Source organism: Leishmania mexicana, chromosome 23 (assembly GCF_000234665.1).
Source record: "Leishmania mexicana MHOM/GT/2001/U1103 complete genome, chromosome 23".
NCBI classification, from domain to species: Eukaryota; Euglenozoa; class Kinetoplastea; order Trypanosomatida; family Trypanosomatidae; genus Leishmania; species Leishmania mexicana.
Genome location: NC_018327.1, coordinates 285,510 through 300,712, shown reverse-complemented (window position 1 = coordinate 300,712; position 15,203 = coordinate 285,510). Strand labels below are relative to the sequence as shown.

The 15,203-nt window shown below is 58.3% G+C and overlaps 2 protein-coding genes across 2 annotated transcripts; both read left to right on the top strand.

Annotated features, from left to right (window-relative positions):
* Positions 1 to 291: 291 nt before the first annotated feature.
* LMXM_23_0640 (conserved hypothetical protein) lies at positions 292 to 2,118 on the top strand (the record flags this gene model as incomplete). The annotated part of the gene is made up of 1 exon (XM_003875652.1): positions 292 to 2,118. One exon carries the CDS (start codon positions 292 to 294, stop codon positions 2,116 to 2,118), a length of 1,827 nt encoding a protein of 608 aa, XP_003875701.1.
* A 3,480-nt stretch (positions 2,119 to 5,598) lies between these two features.
* LMXM_23_0630 (conserved hypothetical protein) lies at positions 5,599 to 9,198 on the top strand (the record flags this gene model as incomplete). The annotated part of the gene is made up of 1 exon (XM_003875651.1): positions 5,599 to 9,198. One exon carries the CDS (start codon positions 5,599 to 5,601, stop codon positions 9,196 to 9,198), a length of 3,600 nt encoding a protein of 1,199 aa, XP_003875700.1.
* Between the last annotated feature and the right edge of the window lie 6,005 nt (positions 9,199 to 15,203).

Below are 15,203 nucleotides of genomic sequence, written 5' to 3'. Positions count from 1 at the left end.
CCTACGGACTGAGTCGTCACCACAAGCTCGAGCGGAAAGCACGTGTTGATCTCTCAGCACATACACACACACACACACACACACACATACATACACAGACACGCACGCACGCACACATCCTCCCTCCATTGATCCCTCCACTTGCTTCCCTGACCATTCCCTTAATAAAACGAACGACAGCAAGAAACGCCACGAAAGGCAAGAAAAAGCTGCCGCATTGGGAGTACAGAGAGGTATCCACCTTGGACGGACACGCACGCACAGTGTGAGAGACACCGCACAAACTGCGCCATGAAGCTCTTCCATGCCATTTCTCGCCGGCGCACACTGTTGTGCGTCGCGGTCGTGTTGCTGTTTTTGGCCGTCATGATGACCTTTGTGCGTGCCCACGAGGAGGTGGACGCTTCCATGGATGCTGCCGGCGAGCGTGTTGCACAGCATATTTCGGTGACGGAAAAAACTACCGAGGAGGCCCGAGCCGCCGCCGCTGCAGTGCAGACGGCTGAAGCTGAGGCTGATGTCGAGGAGAAAGAGGAACTGGCAGAGCGTCAGCGTCGCCAGGAGGAGTTGCTTCAGCGCCGGGAGCAACTGGCAGCGCTTCGCCGCCGCGAGGAGGAACAGGCAGCGCTCCACCATCGCCAGGAGGAGGAGCGTCAGCGCCAACTGGAGGAGCGTGAGCGTGAAGAGGAGGAGCGTCAGCGCGAAGAGGAGGAGCGTCAGCGCGAAGAGCAGGAGCGTCAGCGCCAACTGGAGGAGCGTGAGCGTGAAGAGGAGGAGCGTCAGCGCGAAGAGGAGGAGCGTCAGCGCGAAGAGCAGGAGCGTCGGCGCGAAGAGGAGGAGCGTCAGCGCCAAGAGGAGGAGCGTCGGCGCGAAGAGGAGGAGCGTCAGCGCCAACTGGAGGAGCGTCAGCGCGAAGAGCAGGAGCGTCAGCGCCAACTGGAGGAGCGTCGGCGCCAGGAAAAGGAACTGGCAGAGCGTCGGCTCCGGGAGGAGGAGGAGCTTGAGCGTCGCGAGGAAGAGGAGAGGGCGAAGCGGAGGATCGACTCTGTGGACATGATCCACTACTCTGCCGAGATGCTGCCGCAGGGTTGTGCGAAGGGCGTTGAGGAGTACCTCTTCCGTGTGCACGAGCACCGCCAGCATAAGGCGACTGCGGTTCGTGACGCCCGCTCGGCGCTGAATGAGGCCCGCGTGCACGCCCCGAACAAGGTCGCAGAGCTGGAGAAGTGGCTGGCTGCGAGGCAGGACGACCTGCTCGTCTACGACATCCAGACGCTGCGCATGTATGGCGGGAGCGTGCCCAAGACGTGCATTGAAGAGTCGCAGGCGTGGCTCGATAGCCAGCCGGACTTATCTTCAATGGGTGAATACAAGCAAAGAGCCTTTTACCTTCTTCGTCTCACCACCACGCATTGCAAGACTCTGTATCTGACCGCGAGTGGCTTTGCGCAGTACCTGATCCACTCCTACACCCCCGTTGTCGAGTCTTACACGAAGTCGGTGGAGTACTACTGTGACAAGGCGACTGCCATATATGCCGAGCTGCTGCCTGCGTCCGGCAAGCGGCCGGATATGCCGCTGATGGATCTGGCGAAAAAGGCCGCGGTCATGGTGGGCTACGCGGCTGTACCGATCGGCCTCGGCGTTGCGGCCGGCACTGTCGCTGTCACTGTGCTGCCCCCGGTGGTGGCGGCGTTGATCATCTACGATTATGTGTACAAGATCTGGGTGGAGCTCTTCATCGCGTATTACACCTACGGGGCTAAAATGCCGGACGGCGTTGTCACCGCTGTCAAGAGCACTGTGGCCGCGGCACGGGCAGGTGATTGGACTTCCATCGGCGACAGCATGCTAGACGCGTTAGTGGACCTTATTCCGGATGCGGAGGACAGCTTCTACAACGGCATCCTTGCCGTTTACCTGCTTAGCAGTGTCGCGGTGATTTGCGCGATGCTCATTTTCGTGTGGTGCTCTTGCTGCATCGGTGGCATGCGCGGCAAGAAGACCGCGAAGCCGTACGCAGCGGCTTCGCACAGTGCCAGCGGGAGCAGCAACGACAACAAGAAGGCCTCCGCCACAGGTGGTGCGGCAGCTGCGGCTGCCAAGAAGAAGAACTAATGCTGTATCGGCGTCCCTACATCATGAGCTGCTCCGCAAGCCTTCTGACTGCAAGGCAGACCAGACCTCAGGGGATGCGTTCGAAACGACAACGCACATGAGTGGTGGTGGTTGGCGTAGTCCCGGCGTTCCTCTCTTGTGTACGTGCGCTTACTTATGCGGAAGGTGTCAGAGAGAACTCTTCCCCTCACCTCGCTTCAACTCTCTCCTGTCTCTGCTGCTGCCTCTTTGCATGTCTGCGAGGCAACTGCTCATGGTACAGGCTTCGTGCTCATCCTTGCGTGGAGAGGAAACTTCGCTGCCGAAGGACCAGCCTCGCTCATCTCGTTGCCCTCCTCATTTTTCGTTTGTTCGTTTGTGTCTTCATCATCCTCTGACCCCCTTTTCCCCTCGTCCTACCGTGTTCCGGTGCACAGGCGCCATATAACCGCCCAAGCCAAAGTAGGCCTCTTCGCCCGCAGAGGTCATCATTGTCTTTGACGGTTTTATGGTGCGTGCGCGACGCATTCTTGTTGATGTGGCCACGTCACAGGTCCCCCCAAAAACAACGTCATGCGAAGGCAGCGACGGGGAGGGGAGAGAGGGGCTGGTCGGTGGGCCGGTGGGTGAGTGGCAGCAGTAAAGCGAGCAGAAGCTGAGAAAAGTAAAAAGTGAGTGGACTCTGCAGCAACGCCCGAGAAAAAGCAAAGAATGAAGAGAGGGCGACTGTCCCTCAGTTGTGGCTTCTCCTGCACCCCCCACCCCCAGAAGGAAACTTGTCGTCTTCAAGTGCCGTTGCTTGATGCTTTTTTTTTCTAGTTTATTATTATTATTAGAGGAGGAGGAGGGTTGGGAGGGGGAGGGGGACTGTGGCGGCGTGTGCGTTATCCCCTCGCAGTCCCCTCTGCGCCCGCTGTCTCGCATACCATCCCTCTTCATTGTCTCTCTCTCTCATTCCGAGCATCATCTTCATCAACCTCCTCCTCCCCGCGTCATTTTCCGACCACCTCTCTCATTTTTGTTCCCCATCCCCTGCCCCCTCTTCTGTTTCGCAGATCGGCTACTTGCTGCATGGGGCTTCTGATATCGTTTTTGGTGTTGTTGTTTGTGTGTGTGTGTGGTGGTGGGCAAGGGGGACATATCCGGAGCTCTTCACGCTTTTCTTGTCTGTTTTCTTTTTTTACTTGCTTCGATTTGCTTGCCGTTTGTGCTCTTCCACCTTTATAGTTACCGGGTTTTGTGCTTGTGCAGCCGCGCACGCACGCACGCACACACACACGCATGCCCACGAGCAGCACACCCACCGTTGCAACCCACATACCGGAGAGCGAAAGATGGACAGGCAAGCGCAGCGCAACGTGTGAGAGATGTTTCATGCTAACGTCACTCTGTGTCTCTCTGTATTGTGTGCATGGGTGGGGACCTCCCCGCTCGCCTAGAATGCCCAACGCCGAGTGCGCAGTGGTTTCTGCGTGCCTTCTTGTCTGTGCGCTTCTGGAAGGGAGCAACATGCGGTGCTTTGTGTGTCTCTCCCCTCGCGATGTGTGTGCGTTCGTGCGCTTTTGGCTCATCTGCCTCCATCCCCCCTCGTCTCTCCACACAATGTGCTTCATGCCTGGGTGATGGGCGTAAAGCCATGTGCGCATGACCTGTTTGTAGAGGTGCAGGGGGGAGGGAGGAGGGAGGAGGGAGGGTGCTACGCTGCCACTACCACTACTAGGACGGGAAAAGGCAAGAATAACAACAAAGCAACGAGCAAAGTGCCGTGCCCAACTCTTCGCTTATTTTTCTTGTCGAGCTACAATAATCGCCAAGTACACAGGCCAGGTCAGTGTCACTCGTCTCGCCTTGGCTGCCTATCTCTTGGCCTTGCTGGCTCTCCTCCCCACACACACGAGACGACACACTCCCCCCCCCCTGTTTCCTTCAACCCATGTGTGGGCTTGCACTCTGTGAAGCCGCGATCCGGCGAGTGGTACGAAGCATAATTCCGCGTCTTCAGCAATAATGCTGATGCATGTCGGGTTGTGTGTGGGGCGAGGGGGTGGTGTTGGCTGTGGTGTACGCAGGAATAGCCGAAGGAAGGAATGCGGCGTCTGATTATGCTGGCAAGTGTCTGTCTCCTCGCCGCGTGTGTGTGTGAGCGTGTTGGATGAATGCATGGTGGTCTAACAACAACAACAACGGAAGAAGCGAAAGAAAAGGATGCGCTATGCGAGCCGTGAGGCACGTACACCGATGAACAAGGAGACGGAGGTGCTCCCTTCGCGTCGAGAGTGTGGATCTCCTGCACGGCGAATTTGGTTGGAGGAGAAAGGGGGGGGGGAGGGGAGAAGAAGAGAGGAAGAGGGCGCCCGCTAGGGCGTGGAGGGGCTGAGAAGCTCGTTCTCTACTTCTGCAACCGTGCATGTGCGCATGCTTTGGTGAGCGGTAAACAGTCCCACTCACGCTCATGGTGAGGTGGGCCTTCTCGCTTTCCTACGTCCACGCTCATACACACGCGCGCACGCTTTTCCGCGGCCTCTCCTTCCGTCCCTCACCACCCCCGCCCCCCCTTCTCCTCCCCGTCACAAACGAGACACTGGCGCACGGCAGCGCACACCCGTGCCGGTGGCTCTGCGCCACGTGTGCTGCACTTCCCCCCCTGCCCCTCGTCTGCATTCCCATTGCCCAGTCCACGTCGGCGCGTCTTTCCTGTTCTTGATGTGATCACCGCACACACACACACACACACACACACACACACACACACACACACACACACACACACACCTCACGCGCACACGCGCAACATCCACCGCGTGTACGGCAACCCATCACAATGCAGTAGTCCCCCACCACGGGCACCGCCTGCATCCCGATCTTCTTTCACACACACGCAGACAGACAGATAGACCTGCTGCGCCTGATCAGTCTCCTCCTCCTCTGTGGGTGGCTGCGCTTCTCTTCACTGCTGTGTTTAACCTCGTCTCCCTTGTTTTATTTTTCGTTGTTGCACACCAAATACAGAGTCCAGGGCGGGACTCGCTGACCACCATGGATAGAGACGTCAATGAGCAGCCGCGGCGGCAGCGCCGTGTTCTTCGCACCGCTGCCGCCCGCCAGCAGCGGCAGGATGACAGCGGTCATAGGGAGGCTGAGGTGGCCGCTGCGTCCTTGGTACGGCTTGCTCCCTCCGTGACTGGTGCACAAGGGCCCGTGCCTGCCGCACGGGCACCAGAACAGCGGTCGGTGAGCCCGTCGCCAATGCCAGGAACTTCGCCATGCGCCGTTGGCACTGCTACTCCTAGAGAAAGTAGGTCAGACTTGCAGGCCTCTGCTGTGGCACCTCGTGGTGGTCCTAGGGGTGGCGCAGCAGCCTCCACGGCATGCAATAACAGCAGCAGTTCCGCTGCATCTGGGGCTGCCACCGCCGCTTCCTCACCGGGGCCAGCTCCAGCGCTGGTCAGTACGTCCTCAGCTGCGGAAGGGCCAATGGAGTCTGCCATGGCGGGTCGGCGAATGATGGTGGACCGTACCCTTTTCAGCACCATTGCCTTCTCCTCTCCGCTCTTCGTGAACAACATTTCTCAGCGGCTGTTATATCCAGTGCTGCAGAGGCACCGCGCCGAGCAAAAGCGTGTCCTCACCACTGCCGGGCCAGGCGGTAGGGATGGCAGCAGTGGCGGCGCTGGAGGGGCACGCGGTGGCGGTAGCGCAGTTGCTGGCACGCATGTGGACAGCGAGGCAGCCCAGCTGCTGGGCAGCGACGGCACACCTCTGTTCGGCAGCAGTCGAATTCCAAGGAGCATGCGAGCTCGAGCAGGGGCGGTTCTCGACAAAAGTGGCGGCATTGACGCCGACAGACGTCCCGCCGGCGGCGCAGCCAACCTGGACTTTGCCAGCCTTGCCGGCGAGCTCGCGTCCACGCTGGAGGAGGCGTCGGAGGAGGTGCGCCGCTTACTCGAAGAGGAGGAGGCGTTGCTGCACCGCGAGGAGGTGCGGTGCAAGCGAGTCGAGATCCAGGAAAAGCGGAGGCTGGCGACCGTTAGGCTCGGGCTCGAGGGCACCTCCGCGCGGCTTCAGCTGTACGAGAATCGCGTCAGCAATGCGCAGGCCGCAACGGCGGGTATTGAGCAGCATCTGGCCCACTCCAATGCACGCGTGCAGCGTGGCAAAGCGGTGTCGCAGCTGCTGCGCTACTTCAAAATGATGACGAGCATCTCAAGCAGCGAGCTGCGCGCGCTGCTGGAGTCCATCTCGGCCACCCGCAAAACCCAACGCGCAGCTGTGACGACGCGCTGGGCAGCCGGACGCGTGTCCGCCTTCCGCCCTCGCTTCTACACTACAGTAATCAGCACCGCCGCACCTGCCTCAGCAAAAAAGCTCTATGGGCTCGGCAGCACCGCCAGCTCCGTCACCACACGCGCTGCGTTGACTTCCTCGCGCTCGGCAGGGGCTGGCGCGGATTCGGAGGGGGATGACAACAGCAGCCTTGCGAAGCGGTCTGCCTCAGCGACTGCAGGGGCTCTAGACGCCGACGCTCAGCCGGCGCATGGCATGCGCCGGCCCCGCGTGTTTCGCAGCGGCGCGCGACGTCGCAGTCCAGCTGCAAGGAGAGACGCCTCCCCTCGTTCCCAGACGCGCTCGCTCTCACCACAGCAGTCACATCAGCGTTCTCCACGAGCCGCCACCGACAGGGACGTGGCAGGTGACGACGACGACGACAATGCAGTGCGTATGCAAGGTGGGGTGGGCGGTGAGGCGGTGGCTGAGCATGACGAGGACGATCAGGAAGAAGCCGGGAACGACGACGAGGCGGCGGCGGCCATGGAGGACGGCGGTGACGGCACGGCCGGGGACGCGATTGTGGACCTGACACAGGTGCGCATGCAGCGCGCCGAGGCCGCCGCCGTCGCGGCCGGACTTGATCGTCTCTTCGCCCTCCGCTTCTGCACCGAGGCGCAGGTCGAGTGGTGCCAGCGGCTCACGCTGCTGGCGAACGAACTCGGCGACTTGGCCGCCAACGCGAGGAACATTCGAATTTACGTGGACTGGTTGCGCAAGGAGCTCGTGTCCGACCTCTTCCACGTTGTGACGTGCTTCAACGACTTCTACAATGAGCATCCGCAGACGGCCGTGTATCAGGCGTACGGCCGGGCTCTGCTCAAGACTCTTGGCCGCATCTCGTCCTTGTACAACACGCTGACAGCGTCGAATGATGAACTACTTTCGCTGTTCTTTTCTCGCTCCATCAACGACTTGGGCGTGGTCTTGTTCAGCGAATGGAGCCCAAAGCCGTTACCGGGGCTGCCACCGCTGCCGCAGTCGTCGGAGGTGCGTGCGATGGACCACTACCGGCAGCACACCGACAAGGAGCTGCAGCGGACCTTCCGCTTCCTGCTCGACCGCATTCGCCGCAACGTCGTCGTCGTCGAGACGATCTTCGGTACCACCAACACGGCTCGCCAGCAGCTGCTGTCACGTGTCACGGACGGCGTGGTCAGGCCGTTCCTGAGCCAGCAGATCAAGCTGGCGGAGACCCAGGCGACGTCGATGATGCAGGCGGAGGGAAGCCTAACCCCACGCACAAAGCGGCGCTGCGGCGTTCGGGTGGCCGATATCATTGCCTACCACCACACGATGGAGACGCGCCTCTACTGCTTCTACCAGGAGTACATGAGGGAGCTCAAGAACATCTTCAGCGCCAACCAGGTCGAGTTCCTCGGCCGATTTGTAGGCGTCATCTTTGCGCGGCGAGCCACCTATAGCGCTGAGCGCACGGAGCTGGAGCTCCTGAACCGGTACTTTACACTTATCGAGGAAAAGTACACGCGCAGTCTGCACGCCATCCCGGACGAGTTCTTTGACCTACGCGAGGCGCACATGGCGAAGATGAAGGAGGTAATAACGTGTCTGACGGAGGTGGCTGGCCGCGTGAAGACGTACGCGCTTCCTAAGGAGGTGGGCTCGTACGTGTACGACCTCATCAAGGCCACACTCGTGTACGTCGGCAACTACCTCGATGCGGAGCTGCGCAAGGTTCTGGATTCGCTGCGCAACGATCGCGATAACTGGCGAGTCAAGCCCAAGTCAGAGGACGAGCTGTTGCAGCCACTAAAGATGGAGCCGCAGCAGTGTGCAATTCGAATGCTGCTCTTCGCCCAGTCCTCCCTTATGACTCTTAGTGACACAACAAATGCCATTTGTGTCCCGCTACTGCAACAGTACCCGCGGCTTATTCAGGACGTTGAGGAGGCTCGCAGCTCCGCTCTGGAGGCGGTAGATGAGCGCTCGGAGCGCGTACTGAACATGTGCGTGCAGGCAATTCTTCTTCGCTCCCTCTCGATTCTGCAGCACTATCAGCTGAAGAGCGACTACTTGCCCAAAGCGGACTCGAAGAACGACGACGCCGGCACGGTGGCACCGCCGTGCACGCGTGCCTGCACCTTGTTCTGCTACTACATCACACGCCAATTCGATATGGCTTCCGAGTTTATTCGATTGTCGAATGGACAGGTACACCAGGGGCAGATGTCGTCGCAGACGGCCGCCGGCGGGGCCCTCAGCGCAGCGGCGCAGCAGCATCAGGCCGCGCGGGCAGCGGTGACAGATGCGGTCAGCGGCACTGGCGGTACTACCTCCATGCTGGAGTCAATGATGCCGTCCTCCACGAAAGGGGCATTCACAGTCTCGTCTGCCTCGAGCGTCAGCGCCGTGCGGGCGCGCGCACGTACAATGAACCTTCAGCAGCTTTTATACGGCGATGGCGGGCCATCTTCCTTTGTGCGCACCTTGGGTGTGTGCCTGTACCGCGGGATTTCGGCTCACCTCAAGAGCTTCGTTGCCAACGACCGCGGCGCGCTTGTGTATAAGCAGGACGTGACTGCCTACAAGGAGGCGATGGCCCCGCTCACGAACACGCCAGGACTTGGTGGTGCCGTGGTCGAGGTGCTGTTTCAGATGCTGAAGGAAACGAGCAGTCTGCTCATCATGCCACTGGATCACATTCGCGAGGTGAAGGAATCAGGCTATCTGAAGCTCATGTCGACAGAGGAGAAGCTGCGCTATCTGCGCATCCGCCAAGACGTGCGTTCAGCCATGAAGATCATCTTCCAGTAGGAGCTCTGCGAGACGGGAAGACGGTTCGCAAGGATGACTGCACAGGTTTTGAAAAAAAGCCTGTCAAGGCGCGTAGGTTATTCTTTGAACATTGGGGCAGGAGCCACTCTGACTCGATTTTTTTTCTACAAATCGCCCGCTCTGCACGCGTGTGCGCGCTTCGTGCTACCCTCATGCTGTCGGGCAAGACGTGGGCCATGATATCTTCCCCCCCCTTGTTAAGGGAGCAACGCAGCGGGGTTCCTATCTGGCGCGTCTGCGCTCATCTCTTCTCGTGGACATCGCCCGGCCGAAGTGGTACACGCTAGCGTCACATCTGCTGCGTCAACACGGGCCGTAATGGATGGAGGCTCGCATTACCGGCTTTGAAGGGGTGCGGGAAGCGTGAAAGTGCCTGCAGTTTCTGTCTTATATGGTGTGGCGTTGCCTCGACTTCTTATCTTGTCGTTTTCGGATCAAGTGTCCGGTATATGAGCGAATCCCCTCCGCTACTCCTACGTAGAACGGCTGACGTCAGCGTTGCTCCACGGCGCCACCGCGCGGTCGAGTGGTGCTGGTCGGCAACTACTGGAAGGCCCCTGAGCAGCACCTTCACGCCAAAGCAGCCGCAGTCGTCGTGGGTGCCCCCAAATACCCAGACAACGGACACCCACTCGAAGAGCCCGAGCTCCTGCCCCCGACCCCACAGCGCTGTTGCGCCGCACCTGCCTGCGTGTCTCCGCGGCCACGCCAGGAGGCCACCTTGCGCACTTGGGGTGGGGATGGGTGCGCGCGCCGGATGGCTGTGTCGTCAGAACGCCTCTGCAGCTCTGACGCCGGTGCGCAGGCATGGGCACCCCTCGGAGCCCCGCACGTGCACACCTCCGTCATGCGCAGCGGTCGCGTGTGCGGCAGCGTATCATCATCTGCCGGGCTGCGGGCGCACCCTCCGGACGAGGAAGACGCTAGCGTCGTGCGCGCAGCGACTGTCCCGTGTTGCGGCGTCGCCTTACTCGCTGCGGGCAGATGGCCATCAAGTCAGGCGCAGCTGCGATGCGCTATCGTGATGGCGCACTCACCGGTGCACAGGCAGGGGGCTGCGGACCCCTTGCTTGCAGCTGCGGCGCGGAGTGTGGAGGCGGGGCCTGACCTGCGGCAAGGACTGCTGGGAAAACCACGGCACAGGAACGCAAGTGCGGCCGCTGCTGCTACGCGCTCGCTCTCCCTCCTCGTGGCGCTCTCACGGCGGCCCTGCACTTGTGAAGGGGACGTGCCGAGGCGGATCGGGGCACAAGCGCTGGCGCTGCCGGCCCGTCGCGTACGCCTCTCACTTCAGGGTGTCTGTGGCCACTGTGGATTGGAACACATGGACAAGATGGGCGAGCCTGCCACATCGGCAATACCGGACGCACCGGCACCAACTGTATAGATTACAGATTTGGTCGTACTGCTCTCCGACGCCGGGGAGGCATCCCCCTATTACCCCGCCCGACAGACGCCGCCGCCCGCGCCCCTGGAGCCGGGCTCTGAGCGCGGCCCGCGTGGATGGCGGCGTGCTGTGCACCCGGAAGTCTCCGTTCTGGGCCGATGGCGCAGCACGTGTGCGACGAAGGGGTGCGGAAGGCCAGGACGAGCCCGTTAGACACACGACCCGATACGACGGTCGGATGGTTCGTGCTAGCTGGCGAGGGGTTAGCCGCAGCGCGACAGCGGGAGGTGAAGTGTGGTGGTGTAGGCGTATGCTTTGGCTGGCTTGTCTGTGACAGGGATGGACACGTTGACGTACTTTGCCTACTGGATTTCTCTACCGCCTTGTTCAGCCGATCAGCAGAAGGCTGTTGCAGGTGCACGGCGGGTGTGGTGTTGCATGCGCGCAGGACCGCATGCGTGATATCGGCCCGGATATCAGCCTCCCTTATGTGTGTCTTTCTTTTTGGTTGTGTTGACTCTTCTCTCCCAACCCTCTTCGACGCTTCTCCCTCTCCTTACCGCATTTTCGTGGCACACATCCACGCTCACGCACGAGCGTGTGCGCCTCTATTTCGGCTGCACTGTCCATCCCCCAACCTCGTTGGTACAATGTTCCGATGTGCCGCATTTGCTGCGAGCGTGTGCCTGCTTCTCGTGGAATCCCACCTGTATCCTCTCTGTCTTTATCCGTCCTTAGCCAACCCCGAAACGTTCGTGAACATTCCTTCGCGACCTCCCGAGTCTTCCCACCGCCGCATCACCGGAAGGAGGCCACCCCGTCCAAAAGCGCAGAGGGTGCAATCCGCGAAACATTGGTGAGAGGCCTCCGTGCGGACGACAAGGAAGGCGATAGCAGAAATTAGTGCAGAACGCATAGGTCGATCCCGGGAGCAAGACCGAGGTAGCAAGACTGGTGTCTCAGCAACTGTTGCAGAGCGGAGAAGGACACATATAAAGTTACGGAGCACGCGTGTTGGAGGTTTGCAACGGGCGTGCGCATTCGTACATGCATCTCTTTGTCTCTGCCTGTGCACGTGTTACTGAGCAGCGCTGCCTGAGTCGGAGTGACAGAGCCCATCATAGGGACACCATCTTCCCCTTTTCCCTCCTCTCCGCATTCTCGTCGGGCGACACAACGATCACCGAGCCGGCCTACCCACCTACACATAGCTCACCAGACCCTTCGTCTCGACCGAAAGAAACGACAAGAGGCGCGGATCATCGCATCGTCATCGTTTGAATTTTTCTCTCTGTGTGTGTCCGTCGTGCCTTGGTTGGCTCTTGCGCGATTCTCCCTTTTTTGTTTCGCATTTTGTTGCCCCCCCCCCTGCCTTCCTTTGCAACTCTCTGCTTGGCAACAGCGGCTTCGCGACGTCGTTTGTTTTTCTCTTGCCGAGCTCACATTGCCAGCGCGCAGGCCTGAGGGACTGCGTAGGCTGAAGAAGGCACGGAAGCAGAGTCAGGCCCGAGGGTGTGCACAGGGCACCGGTGCGAGTTTGTGTTGCGCTACTTCGGGTGTGAACGGACGCTGCAACAGGGCAGGCGCCGTAGCACGTGACCCTCTCTCTGTCCTCACTGGCGCCTTTCCTTCGCCTCCCCCCTCCGCCACGCTACCTGTGCGCCCCAACGGGCACCCGCGCACGCACGGGCATCTCGCGCGCCCCTTTGAGCACCACCACACCAGCACCAAACAACGTTCATCTCTTTTTTCCCTTTCTGTCTTTGACTTGTTTCCTTCGTTTTTTTTGCTGTTTTGCTCTCTTCGGACTCACGGCGTGTGCGGATTGGCCGGAGCAGCGCAGCGAGGCATTGTCTCAACTCCGCTGCGCACGAGCCAACGCCCACCTCATGCTGATGCAGGCGAAGGAAGCGAAGAAAGAACATTCGAACGAAACCAAACGCCTCCGCTTCCCCCCTCCCTTCCCCCTGCTTTATTTCGATTTCGCTGGACTTTCTTTTGTGCGTGCTTGCCCGTGTGTTTTGTGTGCTTCTCCCCCCCCTCACCCCGGTGCATCCGTGCGAGAGGTGGGTAGGCGCTCAAGCAACGCCATTGGAAGAACTACGGTAGGGAGAGGCGGCAGGAGAGAAAAAAAAGACTGTACGACGGATCTAGTGTTCGTGAAAACTGCCTCGAATACAAAGCCCTCGTAAGTCGAGGGTGCGCCTCTGCGTGCTAGCAGTCGAGGGCCTTAGTTCCGTCTGTGTGTGTGTGCTTGTTGCGAAGCTTGCACCGGGGCTTGAGTCATCGAGCACACACGTATCACCCCTTTCCTGTCGTCATTTCTCAACGAAGAACAGAAGGCTCAAGAGGCCGTCGCTGCTCAAGGACTGCACGTTGGAGAGGAAGTGCGGCAAATCGTCTGCCCTGAGTGGGGAAGGTCCGTTGAAGTCGAGGGAAGGGAACGCAACACGTAGAGGAAGTGACAGAGTCAAGCGAACACACACACACACACACACACACACACACAAAAGGAACAAAAAAGCGGAAGCGGAAGTGCCACCGCGTTTTTTTTTTGTTCCGTCCTCGTTCCAGTGAGGGTGAGTGGGTGTCGTTGCTGTGTTGCACCACCACGCAAAGCTCCGCGCTCGTCAGCGACCACGAAATACCAGAACAAATCTTAAAAAAGCGAAGAAGCGTGTGCCCAACGTTGGGGAAAAAACCCGTACCCCCCCCCCCCCACACACAGAGAGAAACATACGGTCTCATACCAGCAGATACACATATATATATATTGATATCCGTATCCTGTGTCTGTTGTCTGTTTTTTTTTGGCCTTACCCCATCCAGTCCTCTTTCCCTAATATTTGGTCTTTGCCTTTGCGCCTCCGTGTTTGTAACCCTTGTTTCGTTTTCCTGTGAATCACTGGACTGTGGTTCCCTCGTCCTCTCTCTCGTGCGCGCGCGCGTGCCTGTGAGTAGGTGCGTCCCCTCTTCCTTGGGGTTCTCTCTCGCGGCTCGTCAGCCGGCATATCCCGTACCCCGGCCCCGCTTTGCTCCCGACCATCACCACCGCGTCACGCCTGTGCATCTCTTTTTTCTGTTTTATTTCGTTCACCTTATGTCCCTTTCTGGCATCCCTGGCTTGCCAGCGCTCGTGTGCCCTTTTGGCGTTGTTGTGCTTTCCTTCTCAGGGCTTTGTGGTGTCCTTTTCCGTTCTCTCGGTCTCTGTGACCCTTCTTGGTGATTTCATCGAGGCATTCGTCCTTTTTCTGAGACACACAGAGAGAGAGAGAGACTTCTCCCTCTCGCGGATTCCCCCTCCCCCTCCCCCTCCTACCCCCAATTCATCTTGTCACGCATCATCATCATATATATATATAGAGGGAGGAAGGGAGAAGCCTCAAAGGTAATCTCTGGAGCGGTGGTGGCTCTTTGCTCCCTTTGTCGCGCGCGTGTGTATGTTTTGTTTTGTTTTGCTTTCGTTCCGTTCGGTTTCACCGTTTTTTTTCTATATCCCGCTCTCCCTCCACTCATTTTCTCAGCACTTCGACTTTCCGCACGTACACAGAGCAGCAGCTTCTCTCTCTCTCAGACACACGGCCGGGGCGCCACATCTCTGTCTTTTCTTTGTATACACCATTGCACCATCTGCTCCTCCTTCCGTTTTTCACCCGCTTCTGTCTCTCTCTTTGTGTGTGTGTGTTTGTGTGTGTGTGTATGTGGAGCGCTCTGTGACGTGTCGTGCTCTTCTTTCAAACCTCCCCTCCCCCTCCCCTCGTATTCTCCTTTGCCGGCACCCTCTCTCCTACGTTGATTCTTGTGTGGTCTCTTTTCTTTCGCGTGTCTGCGGCGCGCTTGCCCGTGTGTGAGCCGCCCTGCTTATATATCTATATATATCTACATATATCTCTACATATATCTCTACATATATCTACATATATATCTACATATATACCTACATATATATCTACATATATCTACATATATCTACATATATATCTACATATATCTACATATATATCTACATATATCTACATATATCTACATATATATCTACATATATCTACATATATCTCTACATATATCTCTACATATATCTCTACATATATCTCTACATATATCTACATATATATCTACATATATCTACATATATCTACATATATATCTACATATATATCTACATATATATCTACATATATCTCTACATATATCTCTACATATATGTCTTCTTGTTTCCTGGGAAGTAAATCTCATCTTGAACGTGTCTTTTTTCCTGCTTGCGCGTGCTCCTTGCTTGACAACGTTACCCCTTCCTACCTCCCTCCCCACCCCACCCCACCCCACCCTGGGTCTGTCATTTCCTTGCGTCTTTGTGTTGTTTAGTATTGTTTTTTTTTTTCTGCTGCCTGTGGCGACTAACTGCAGCCTCACCGGCTTTGCCCGCTTCTCTTTTTTTTCTCGCCACGCCCCCATCGCCGCGGCTGCGGATTTCTTTCGCCTTTTCCCTTCTATGCATATATATATATATTCCATTCATGTGACTGCGCTTCAAAAGCGATATTCGCCGTGCCATCTGTTTTTGTGCTTGCTGTTGCCGCCTCACCAGGTCTCCCCT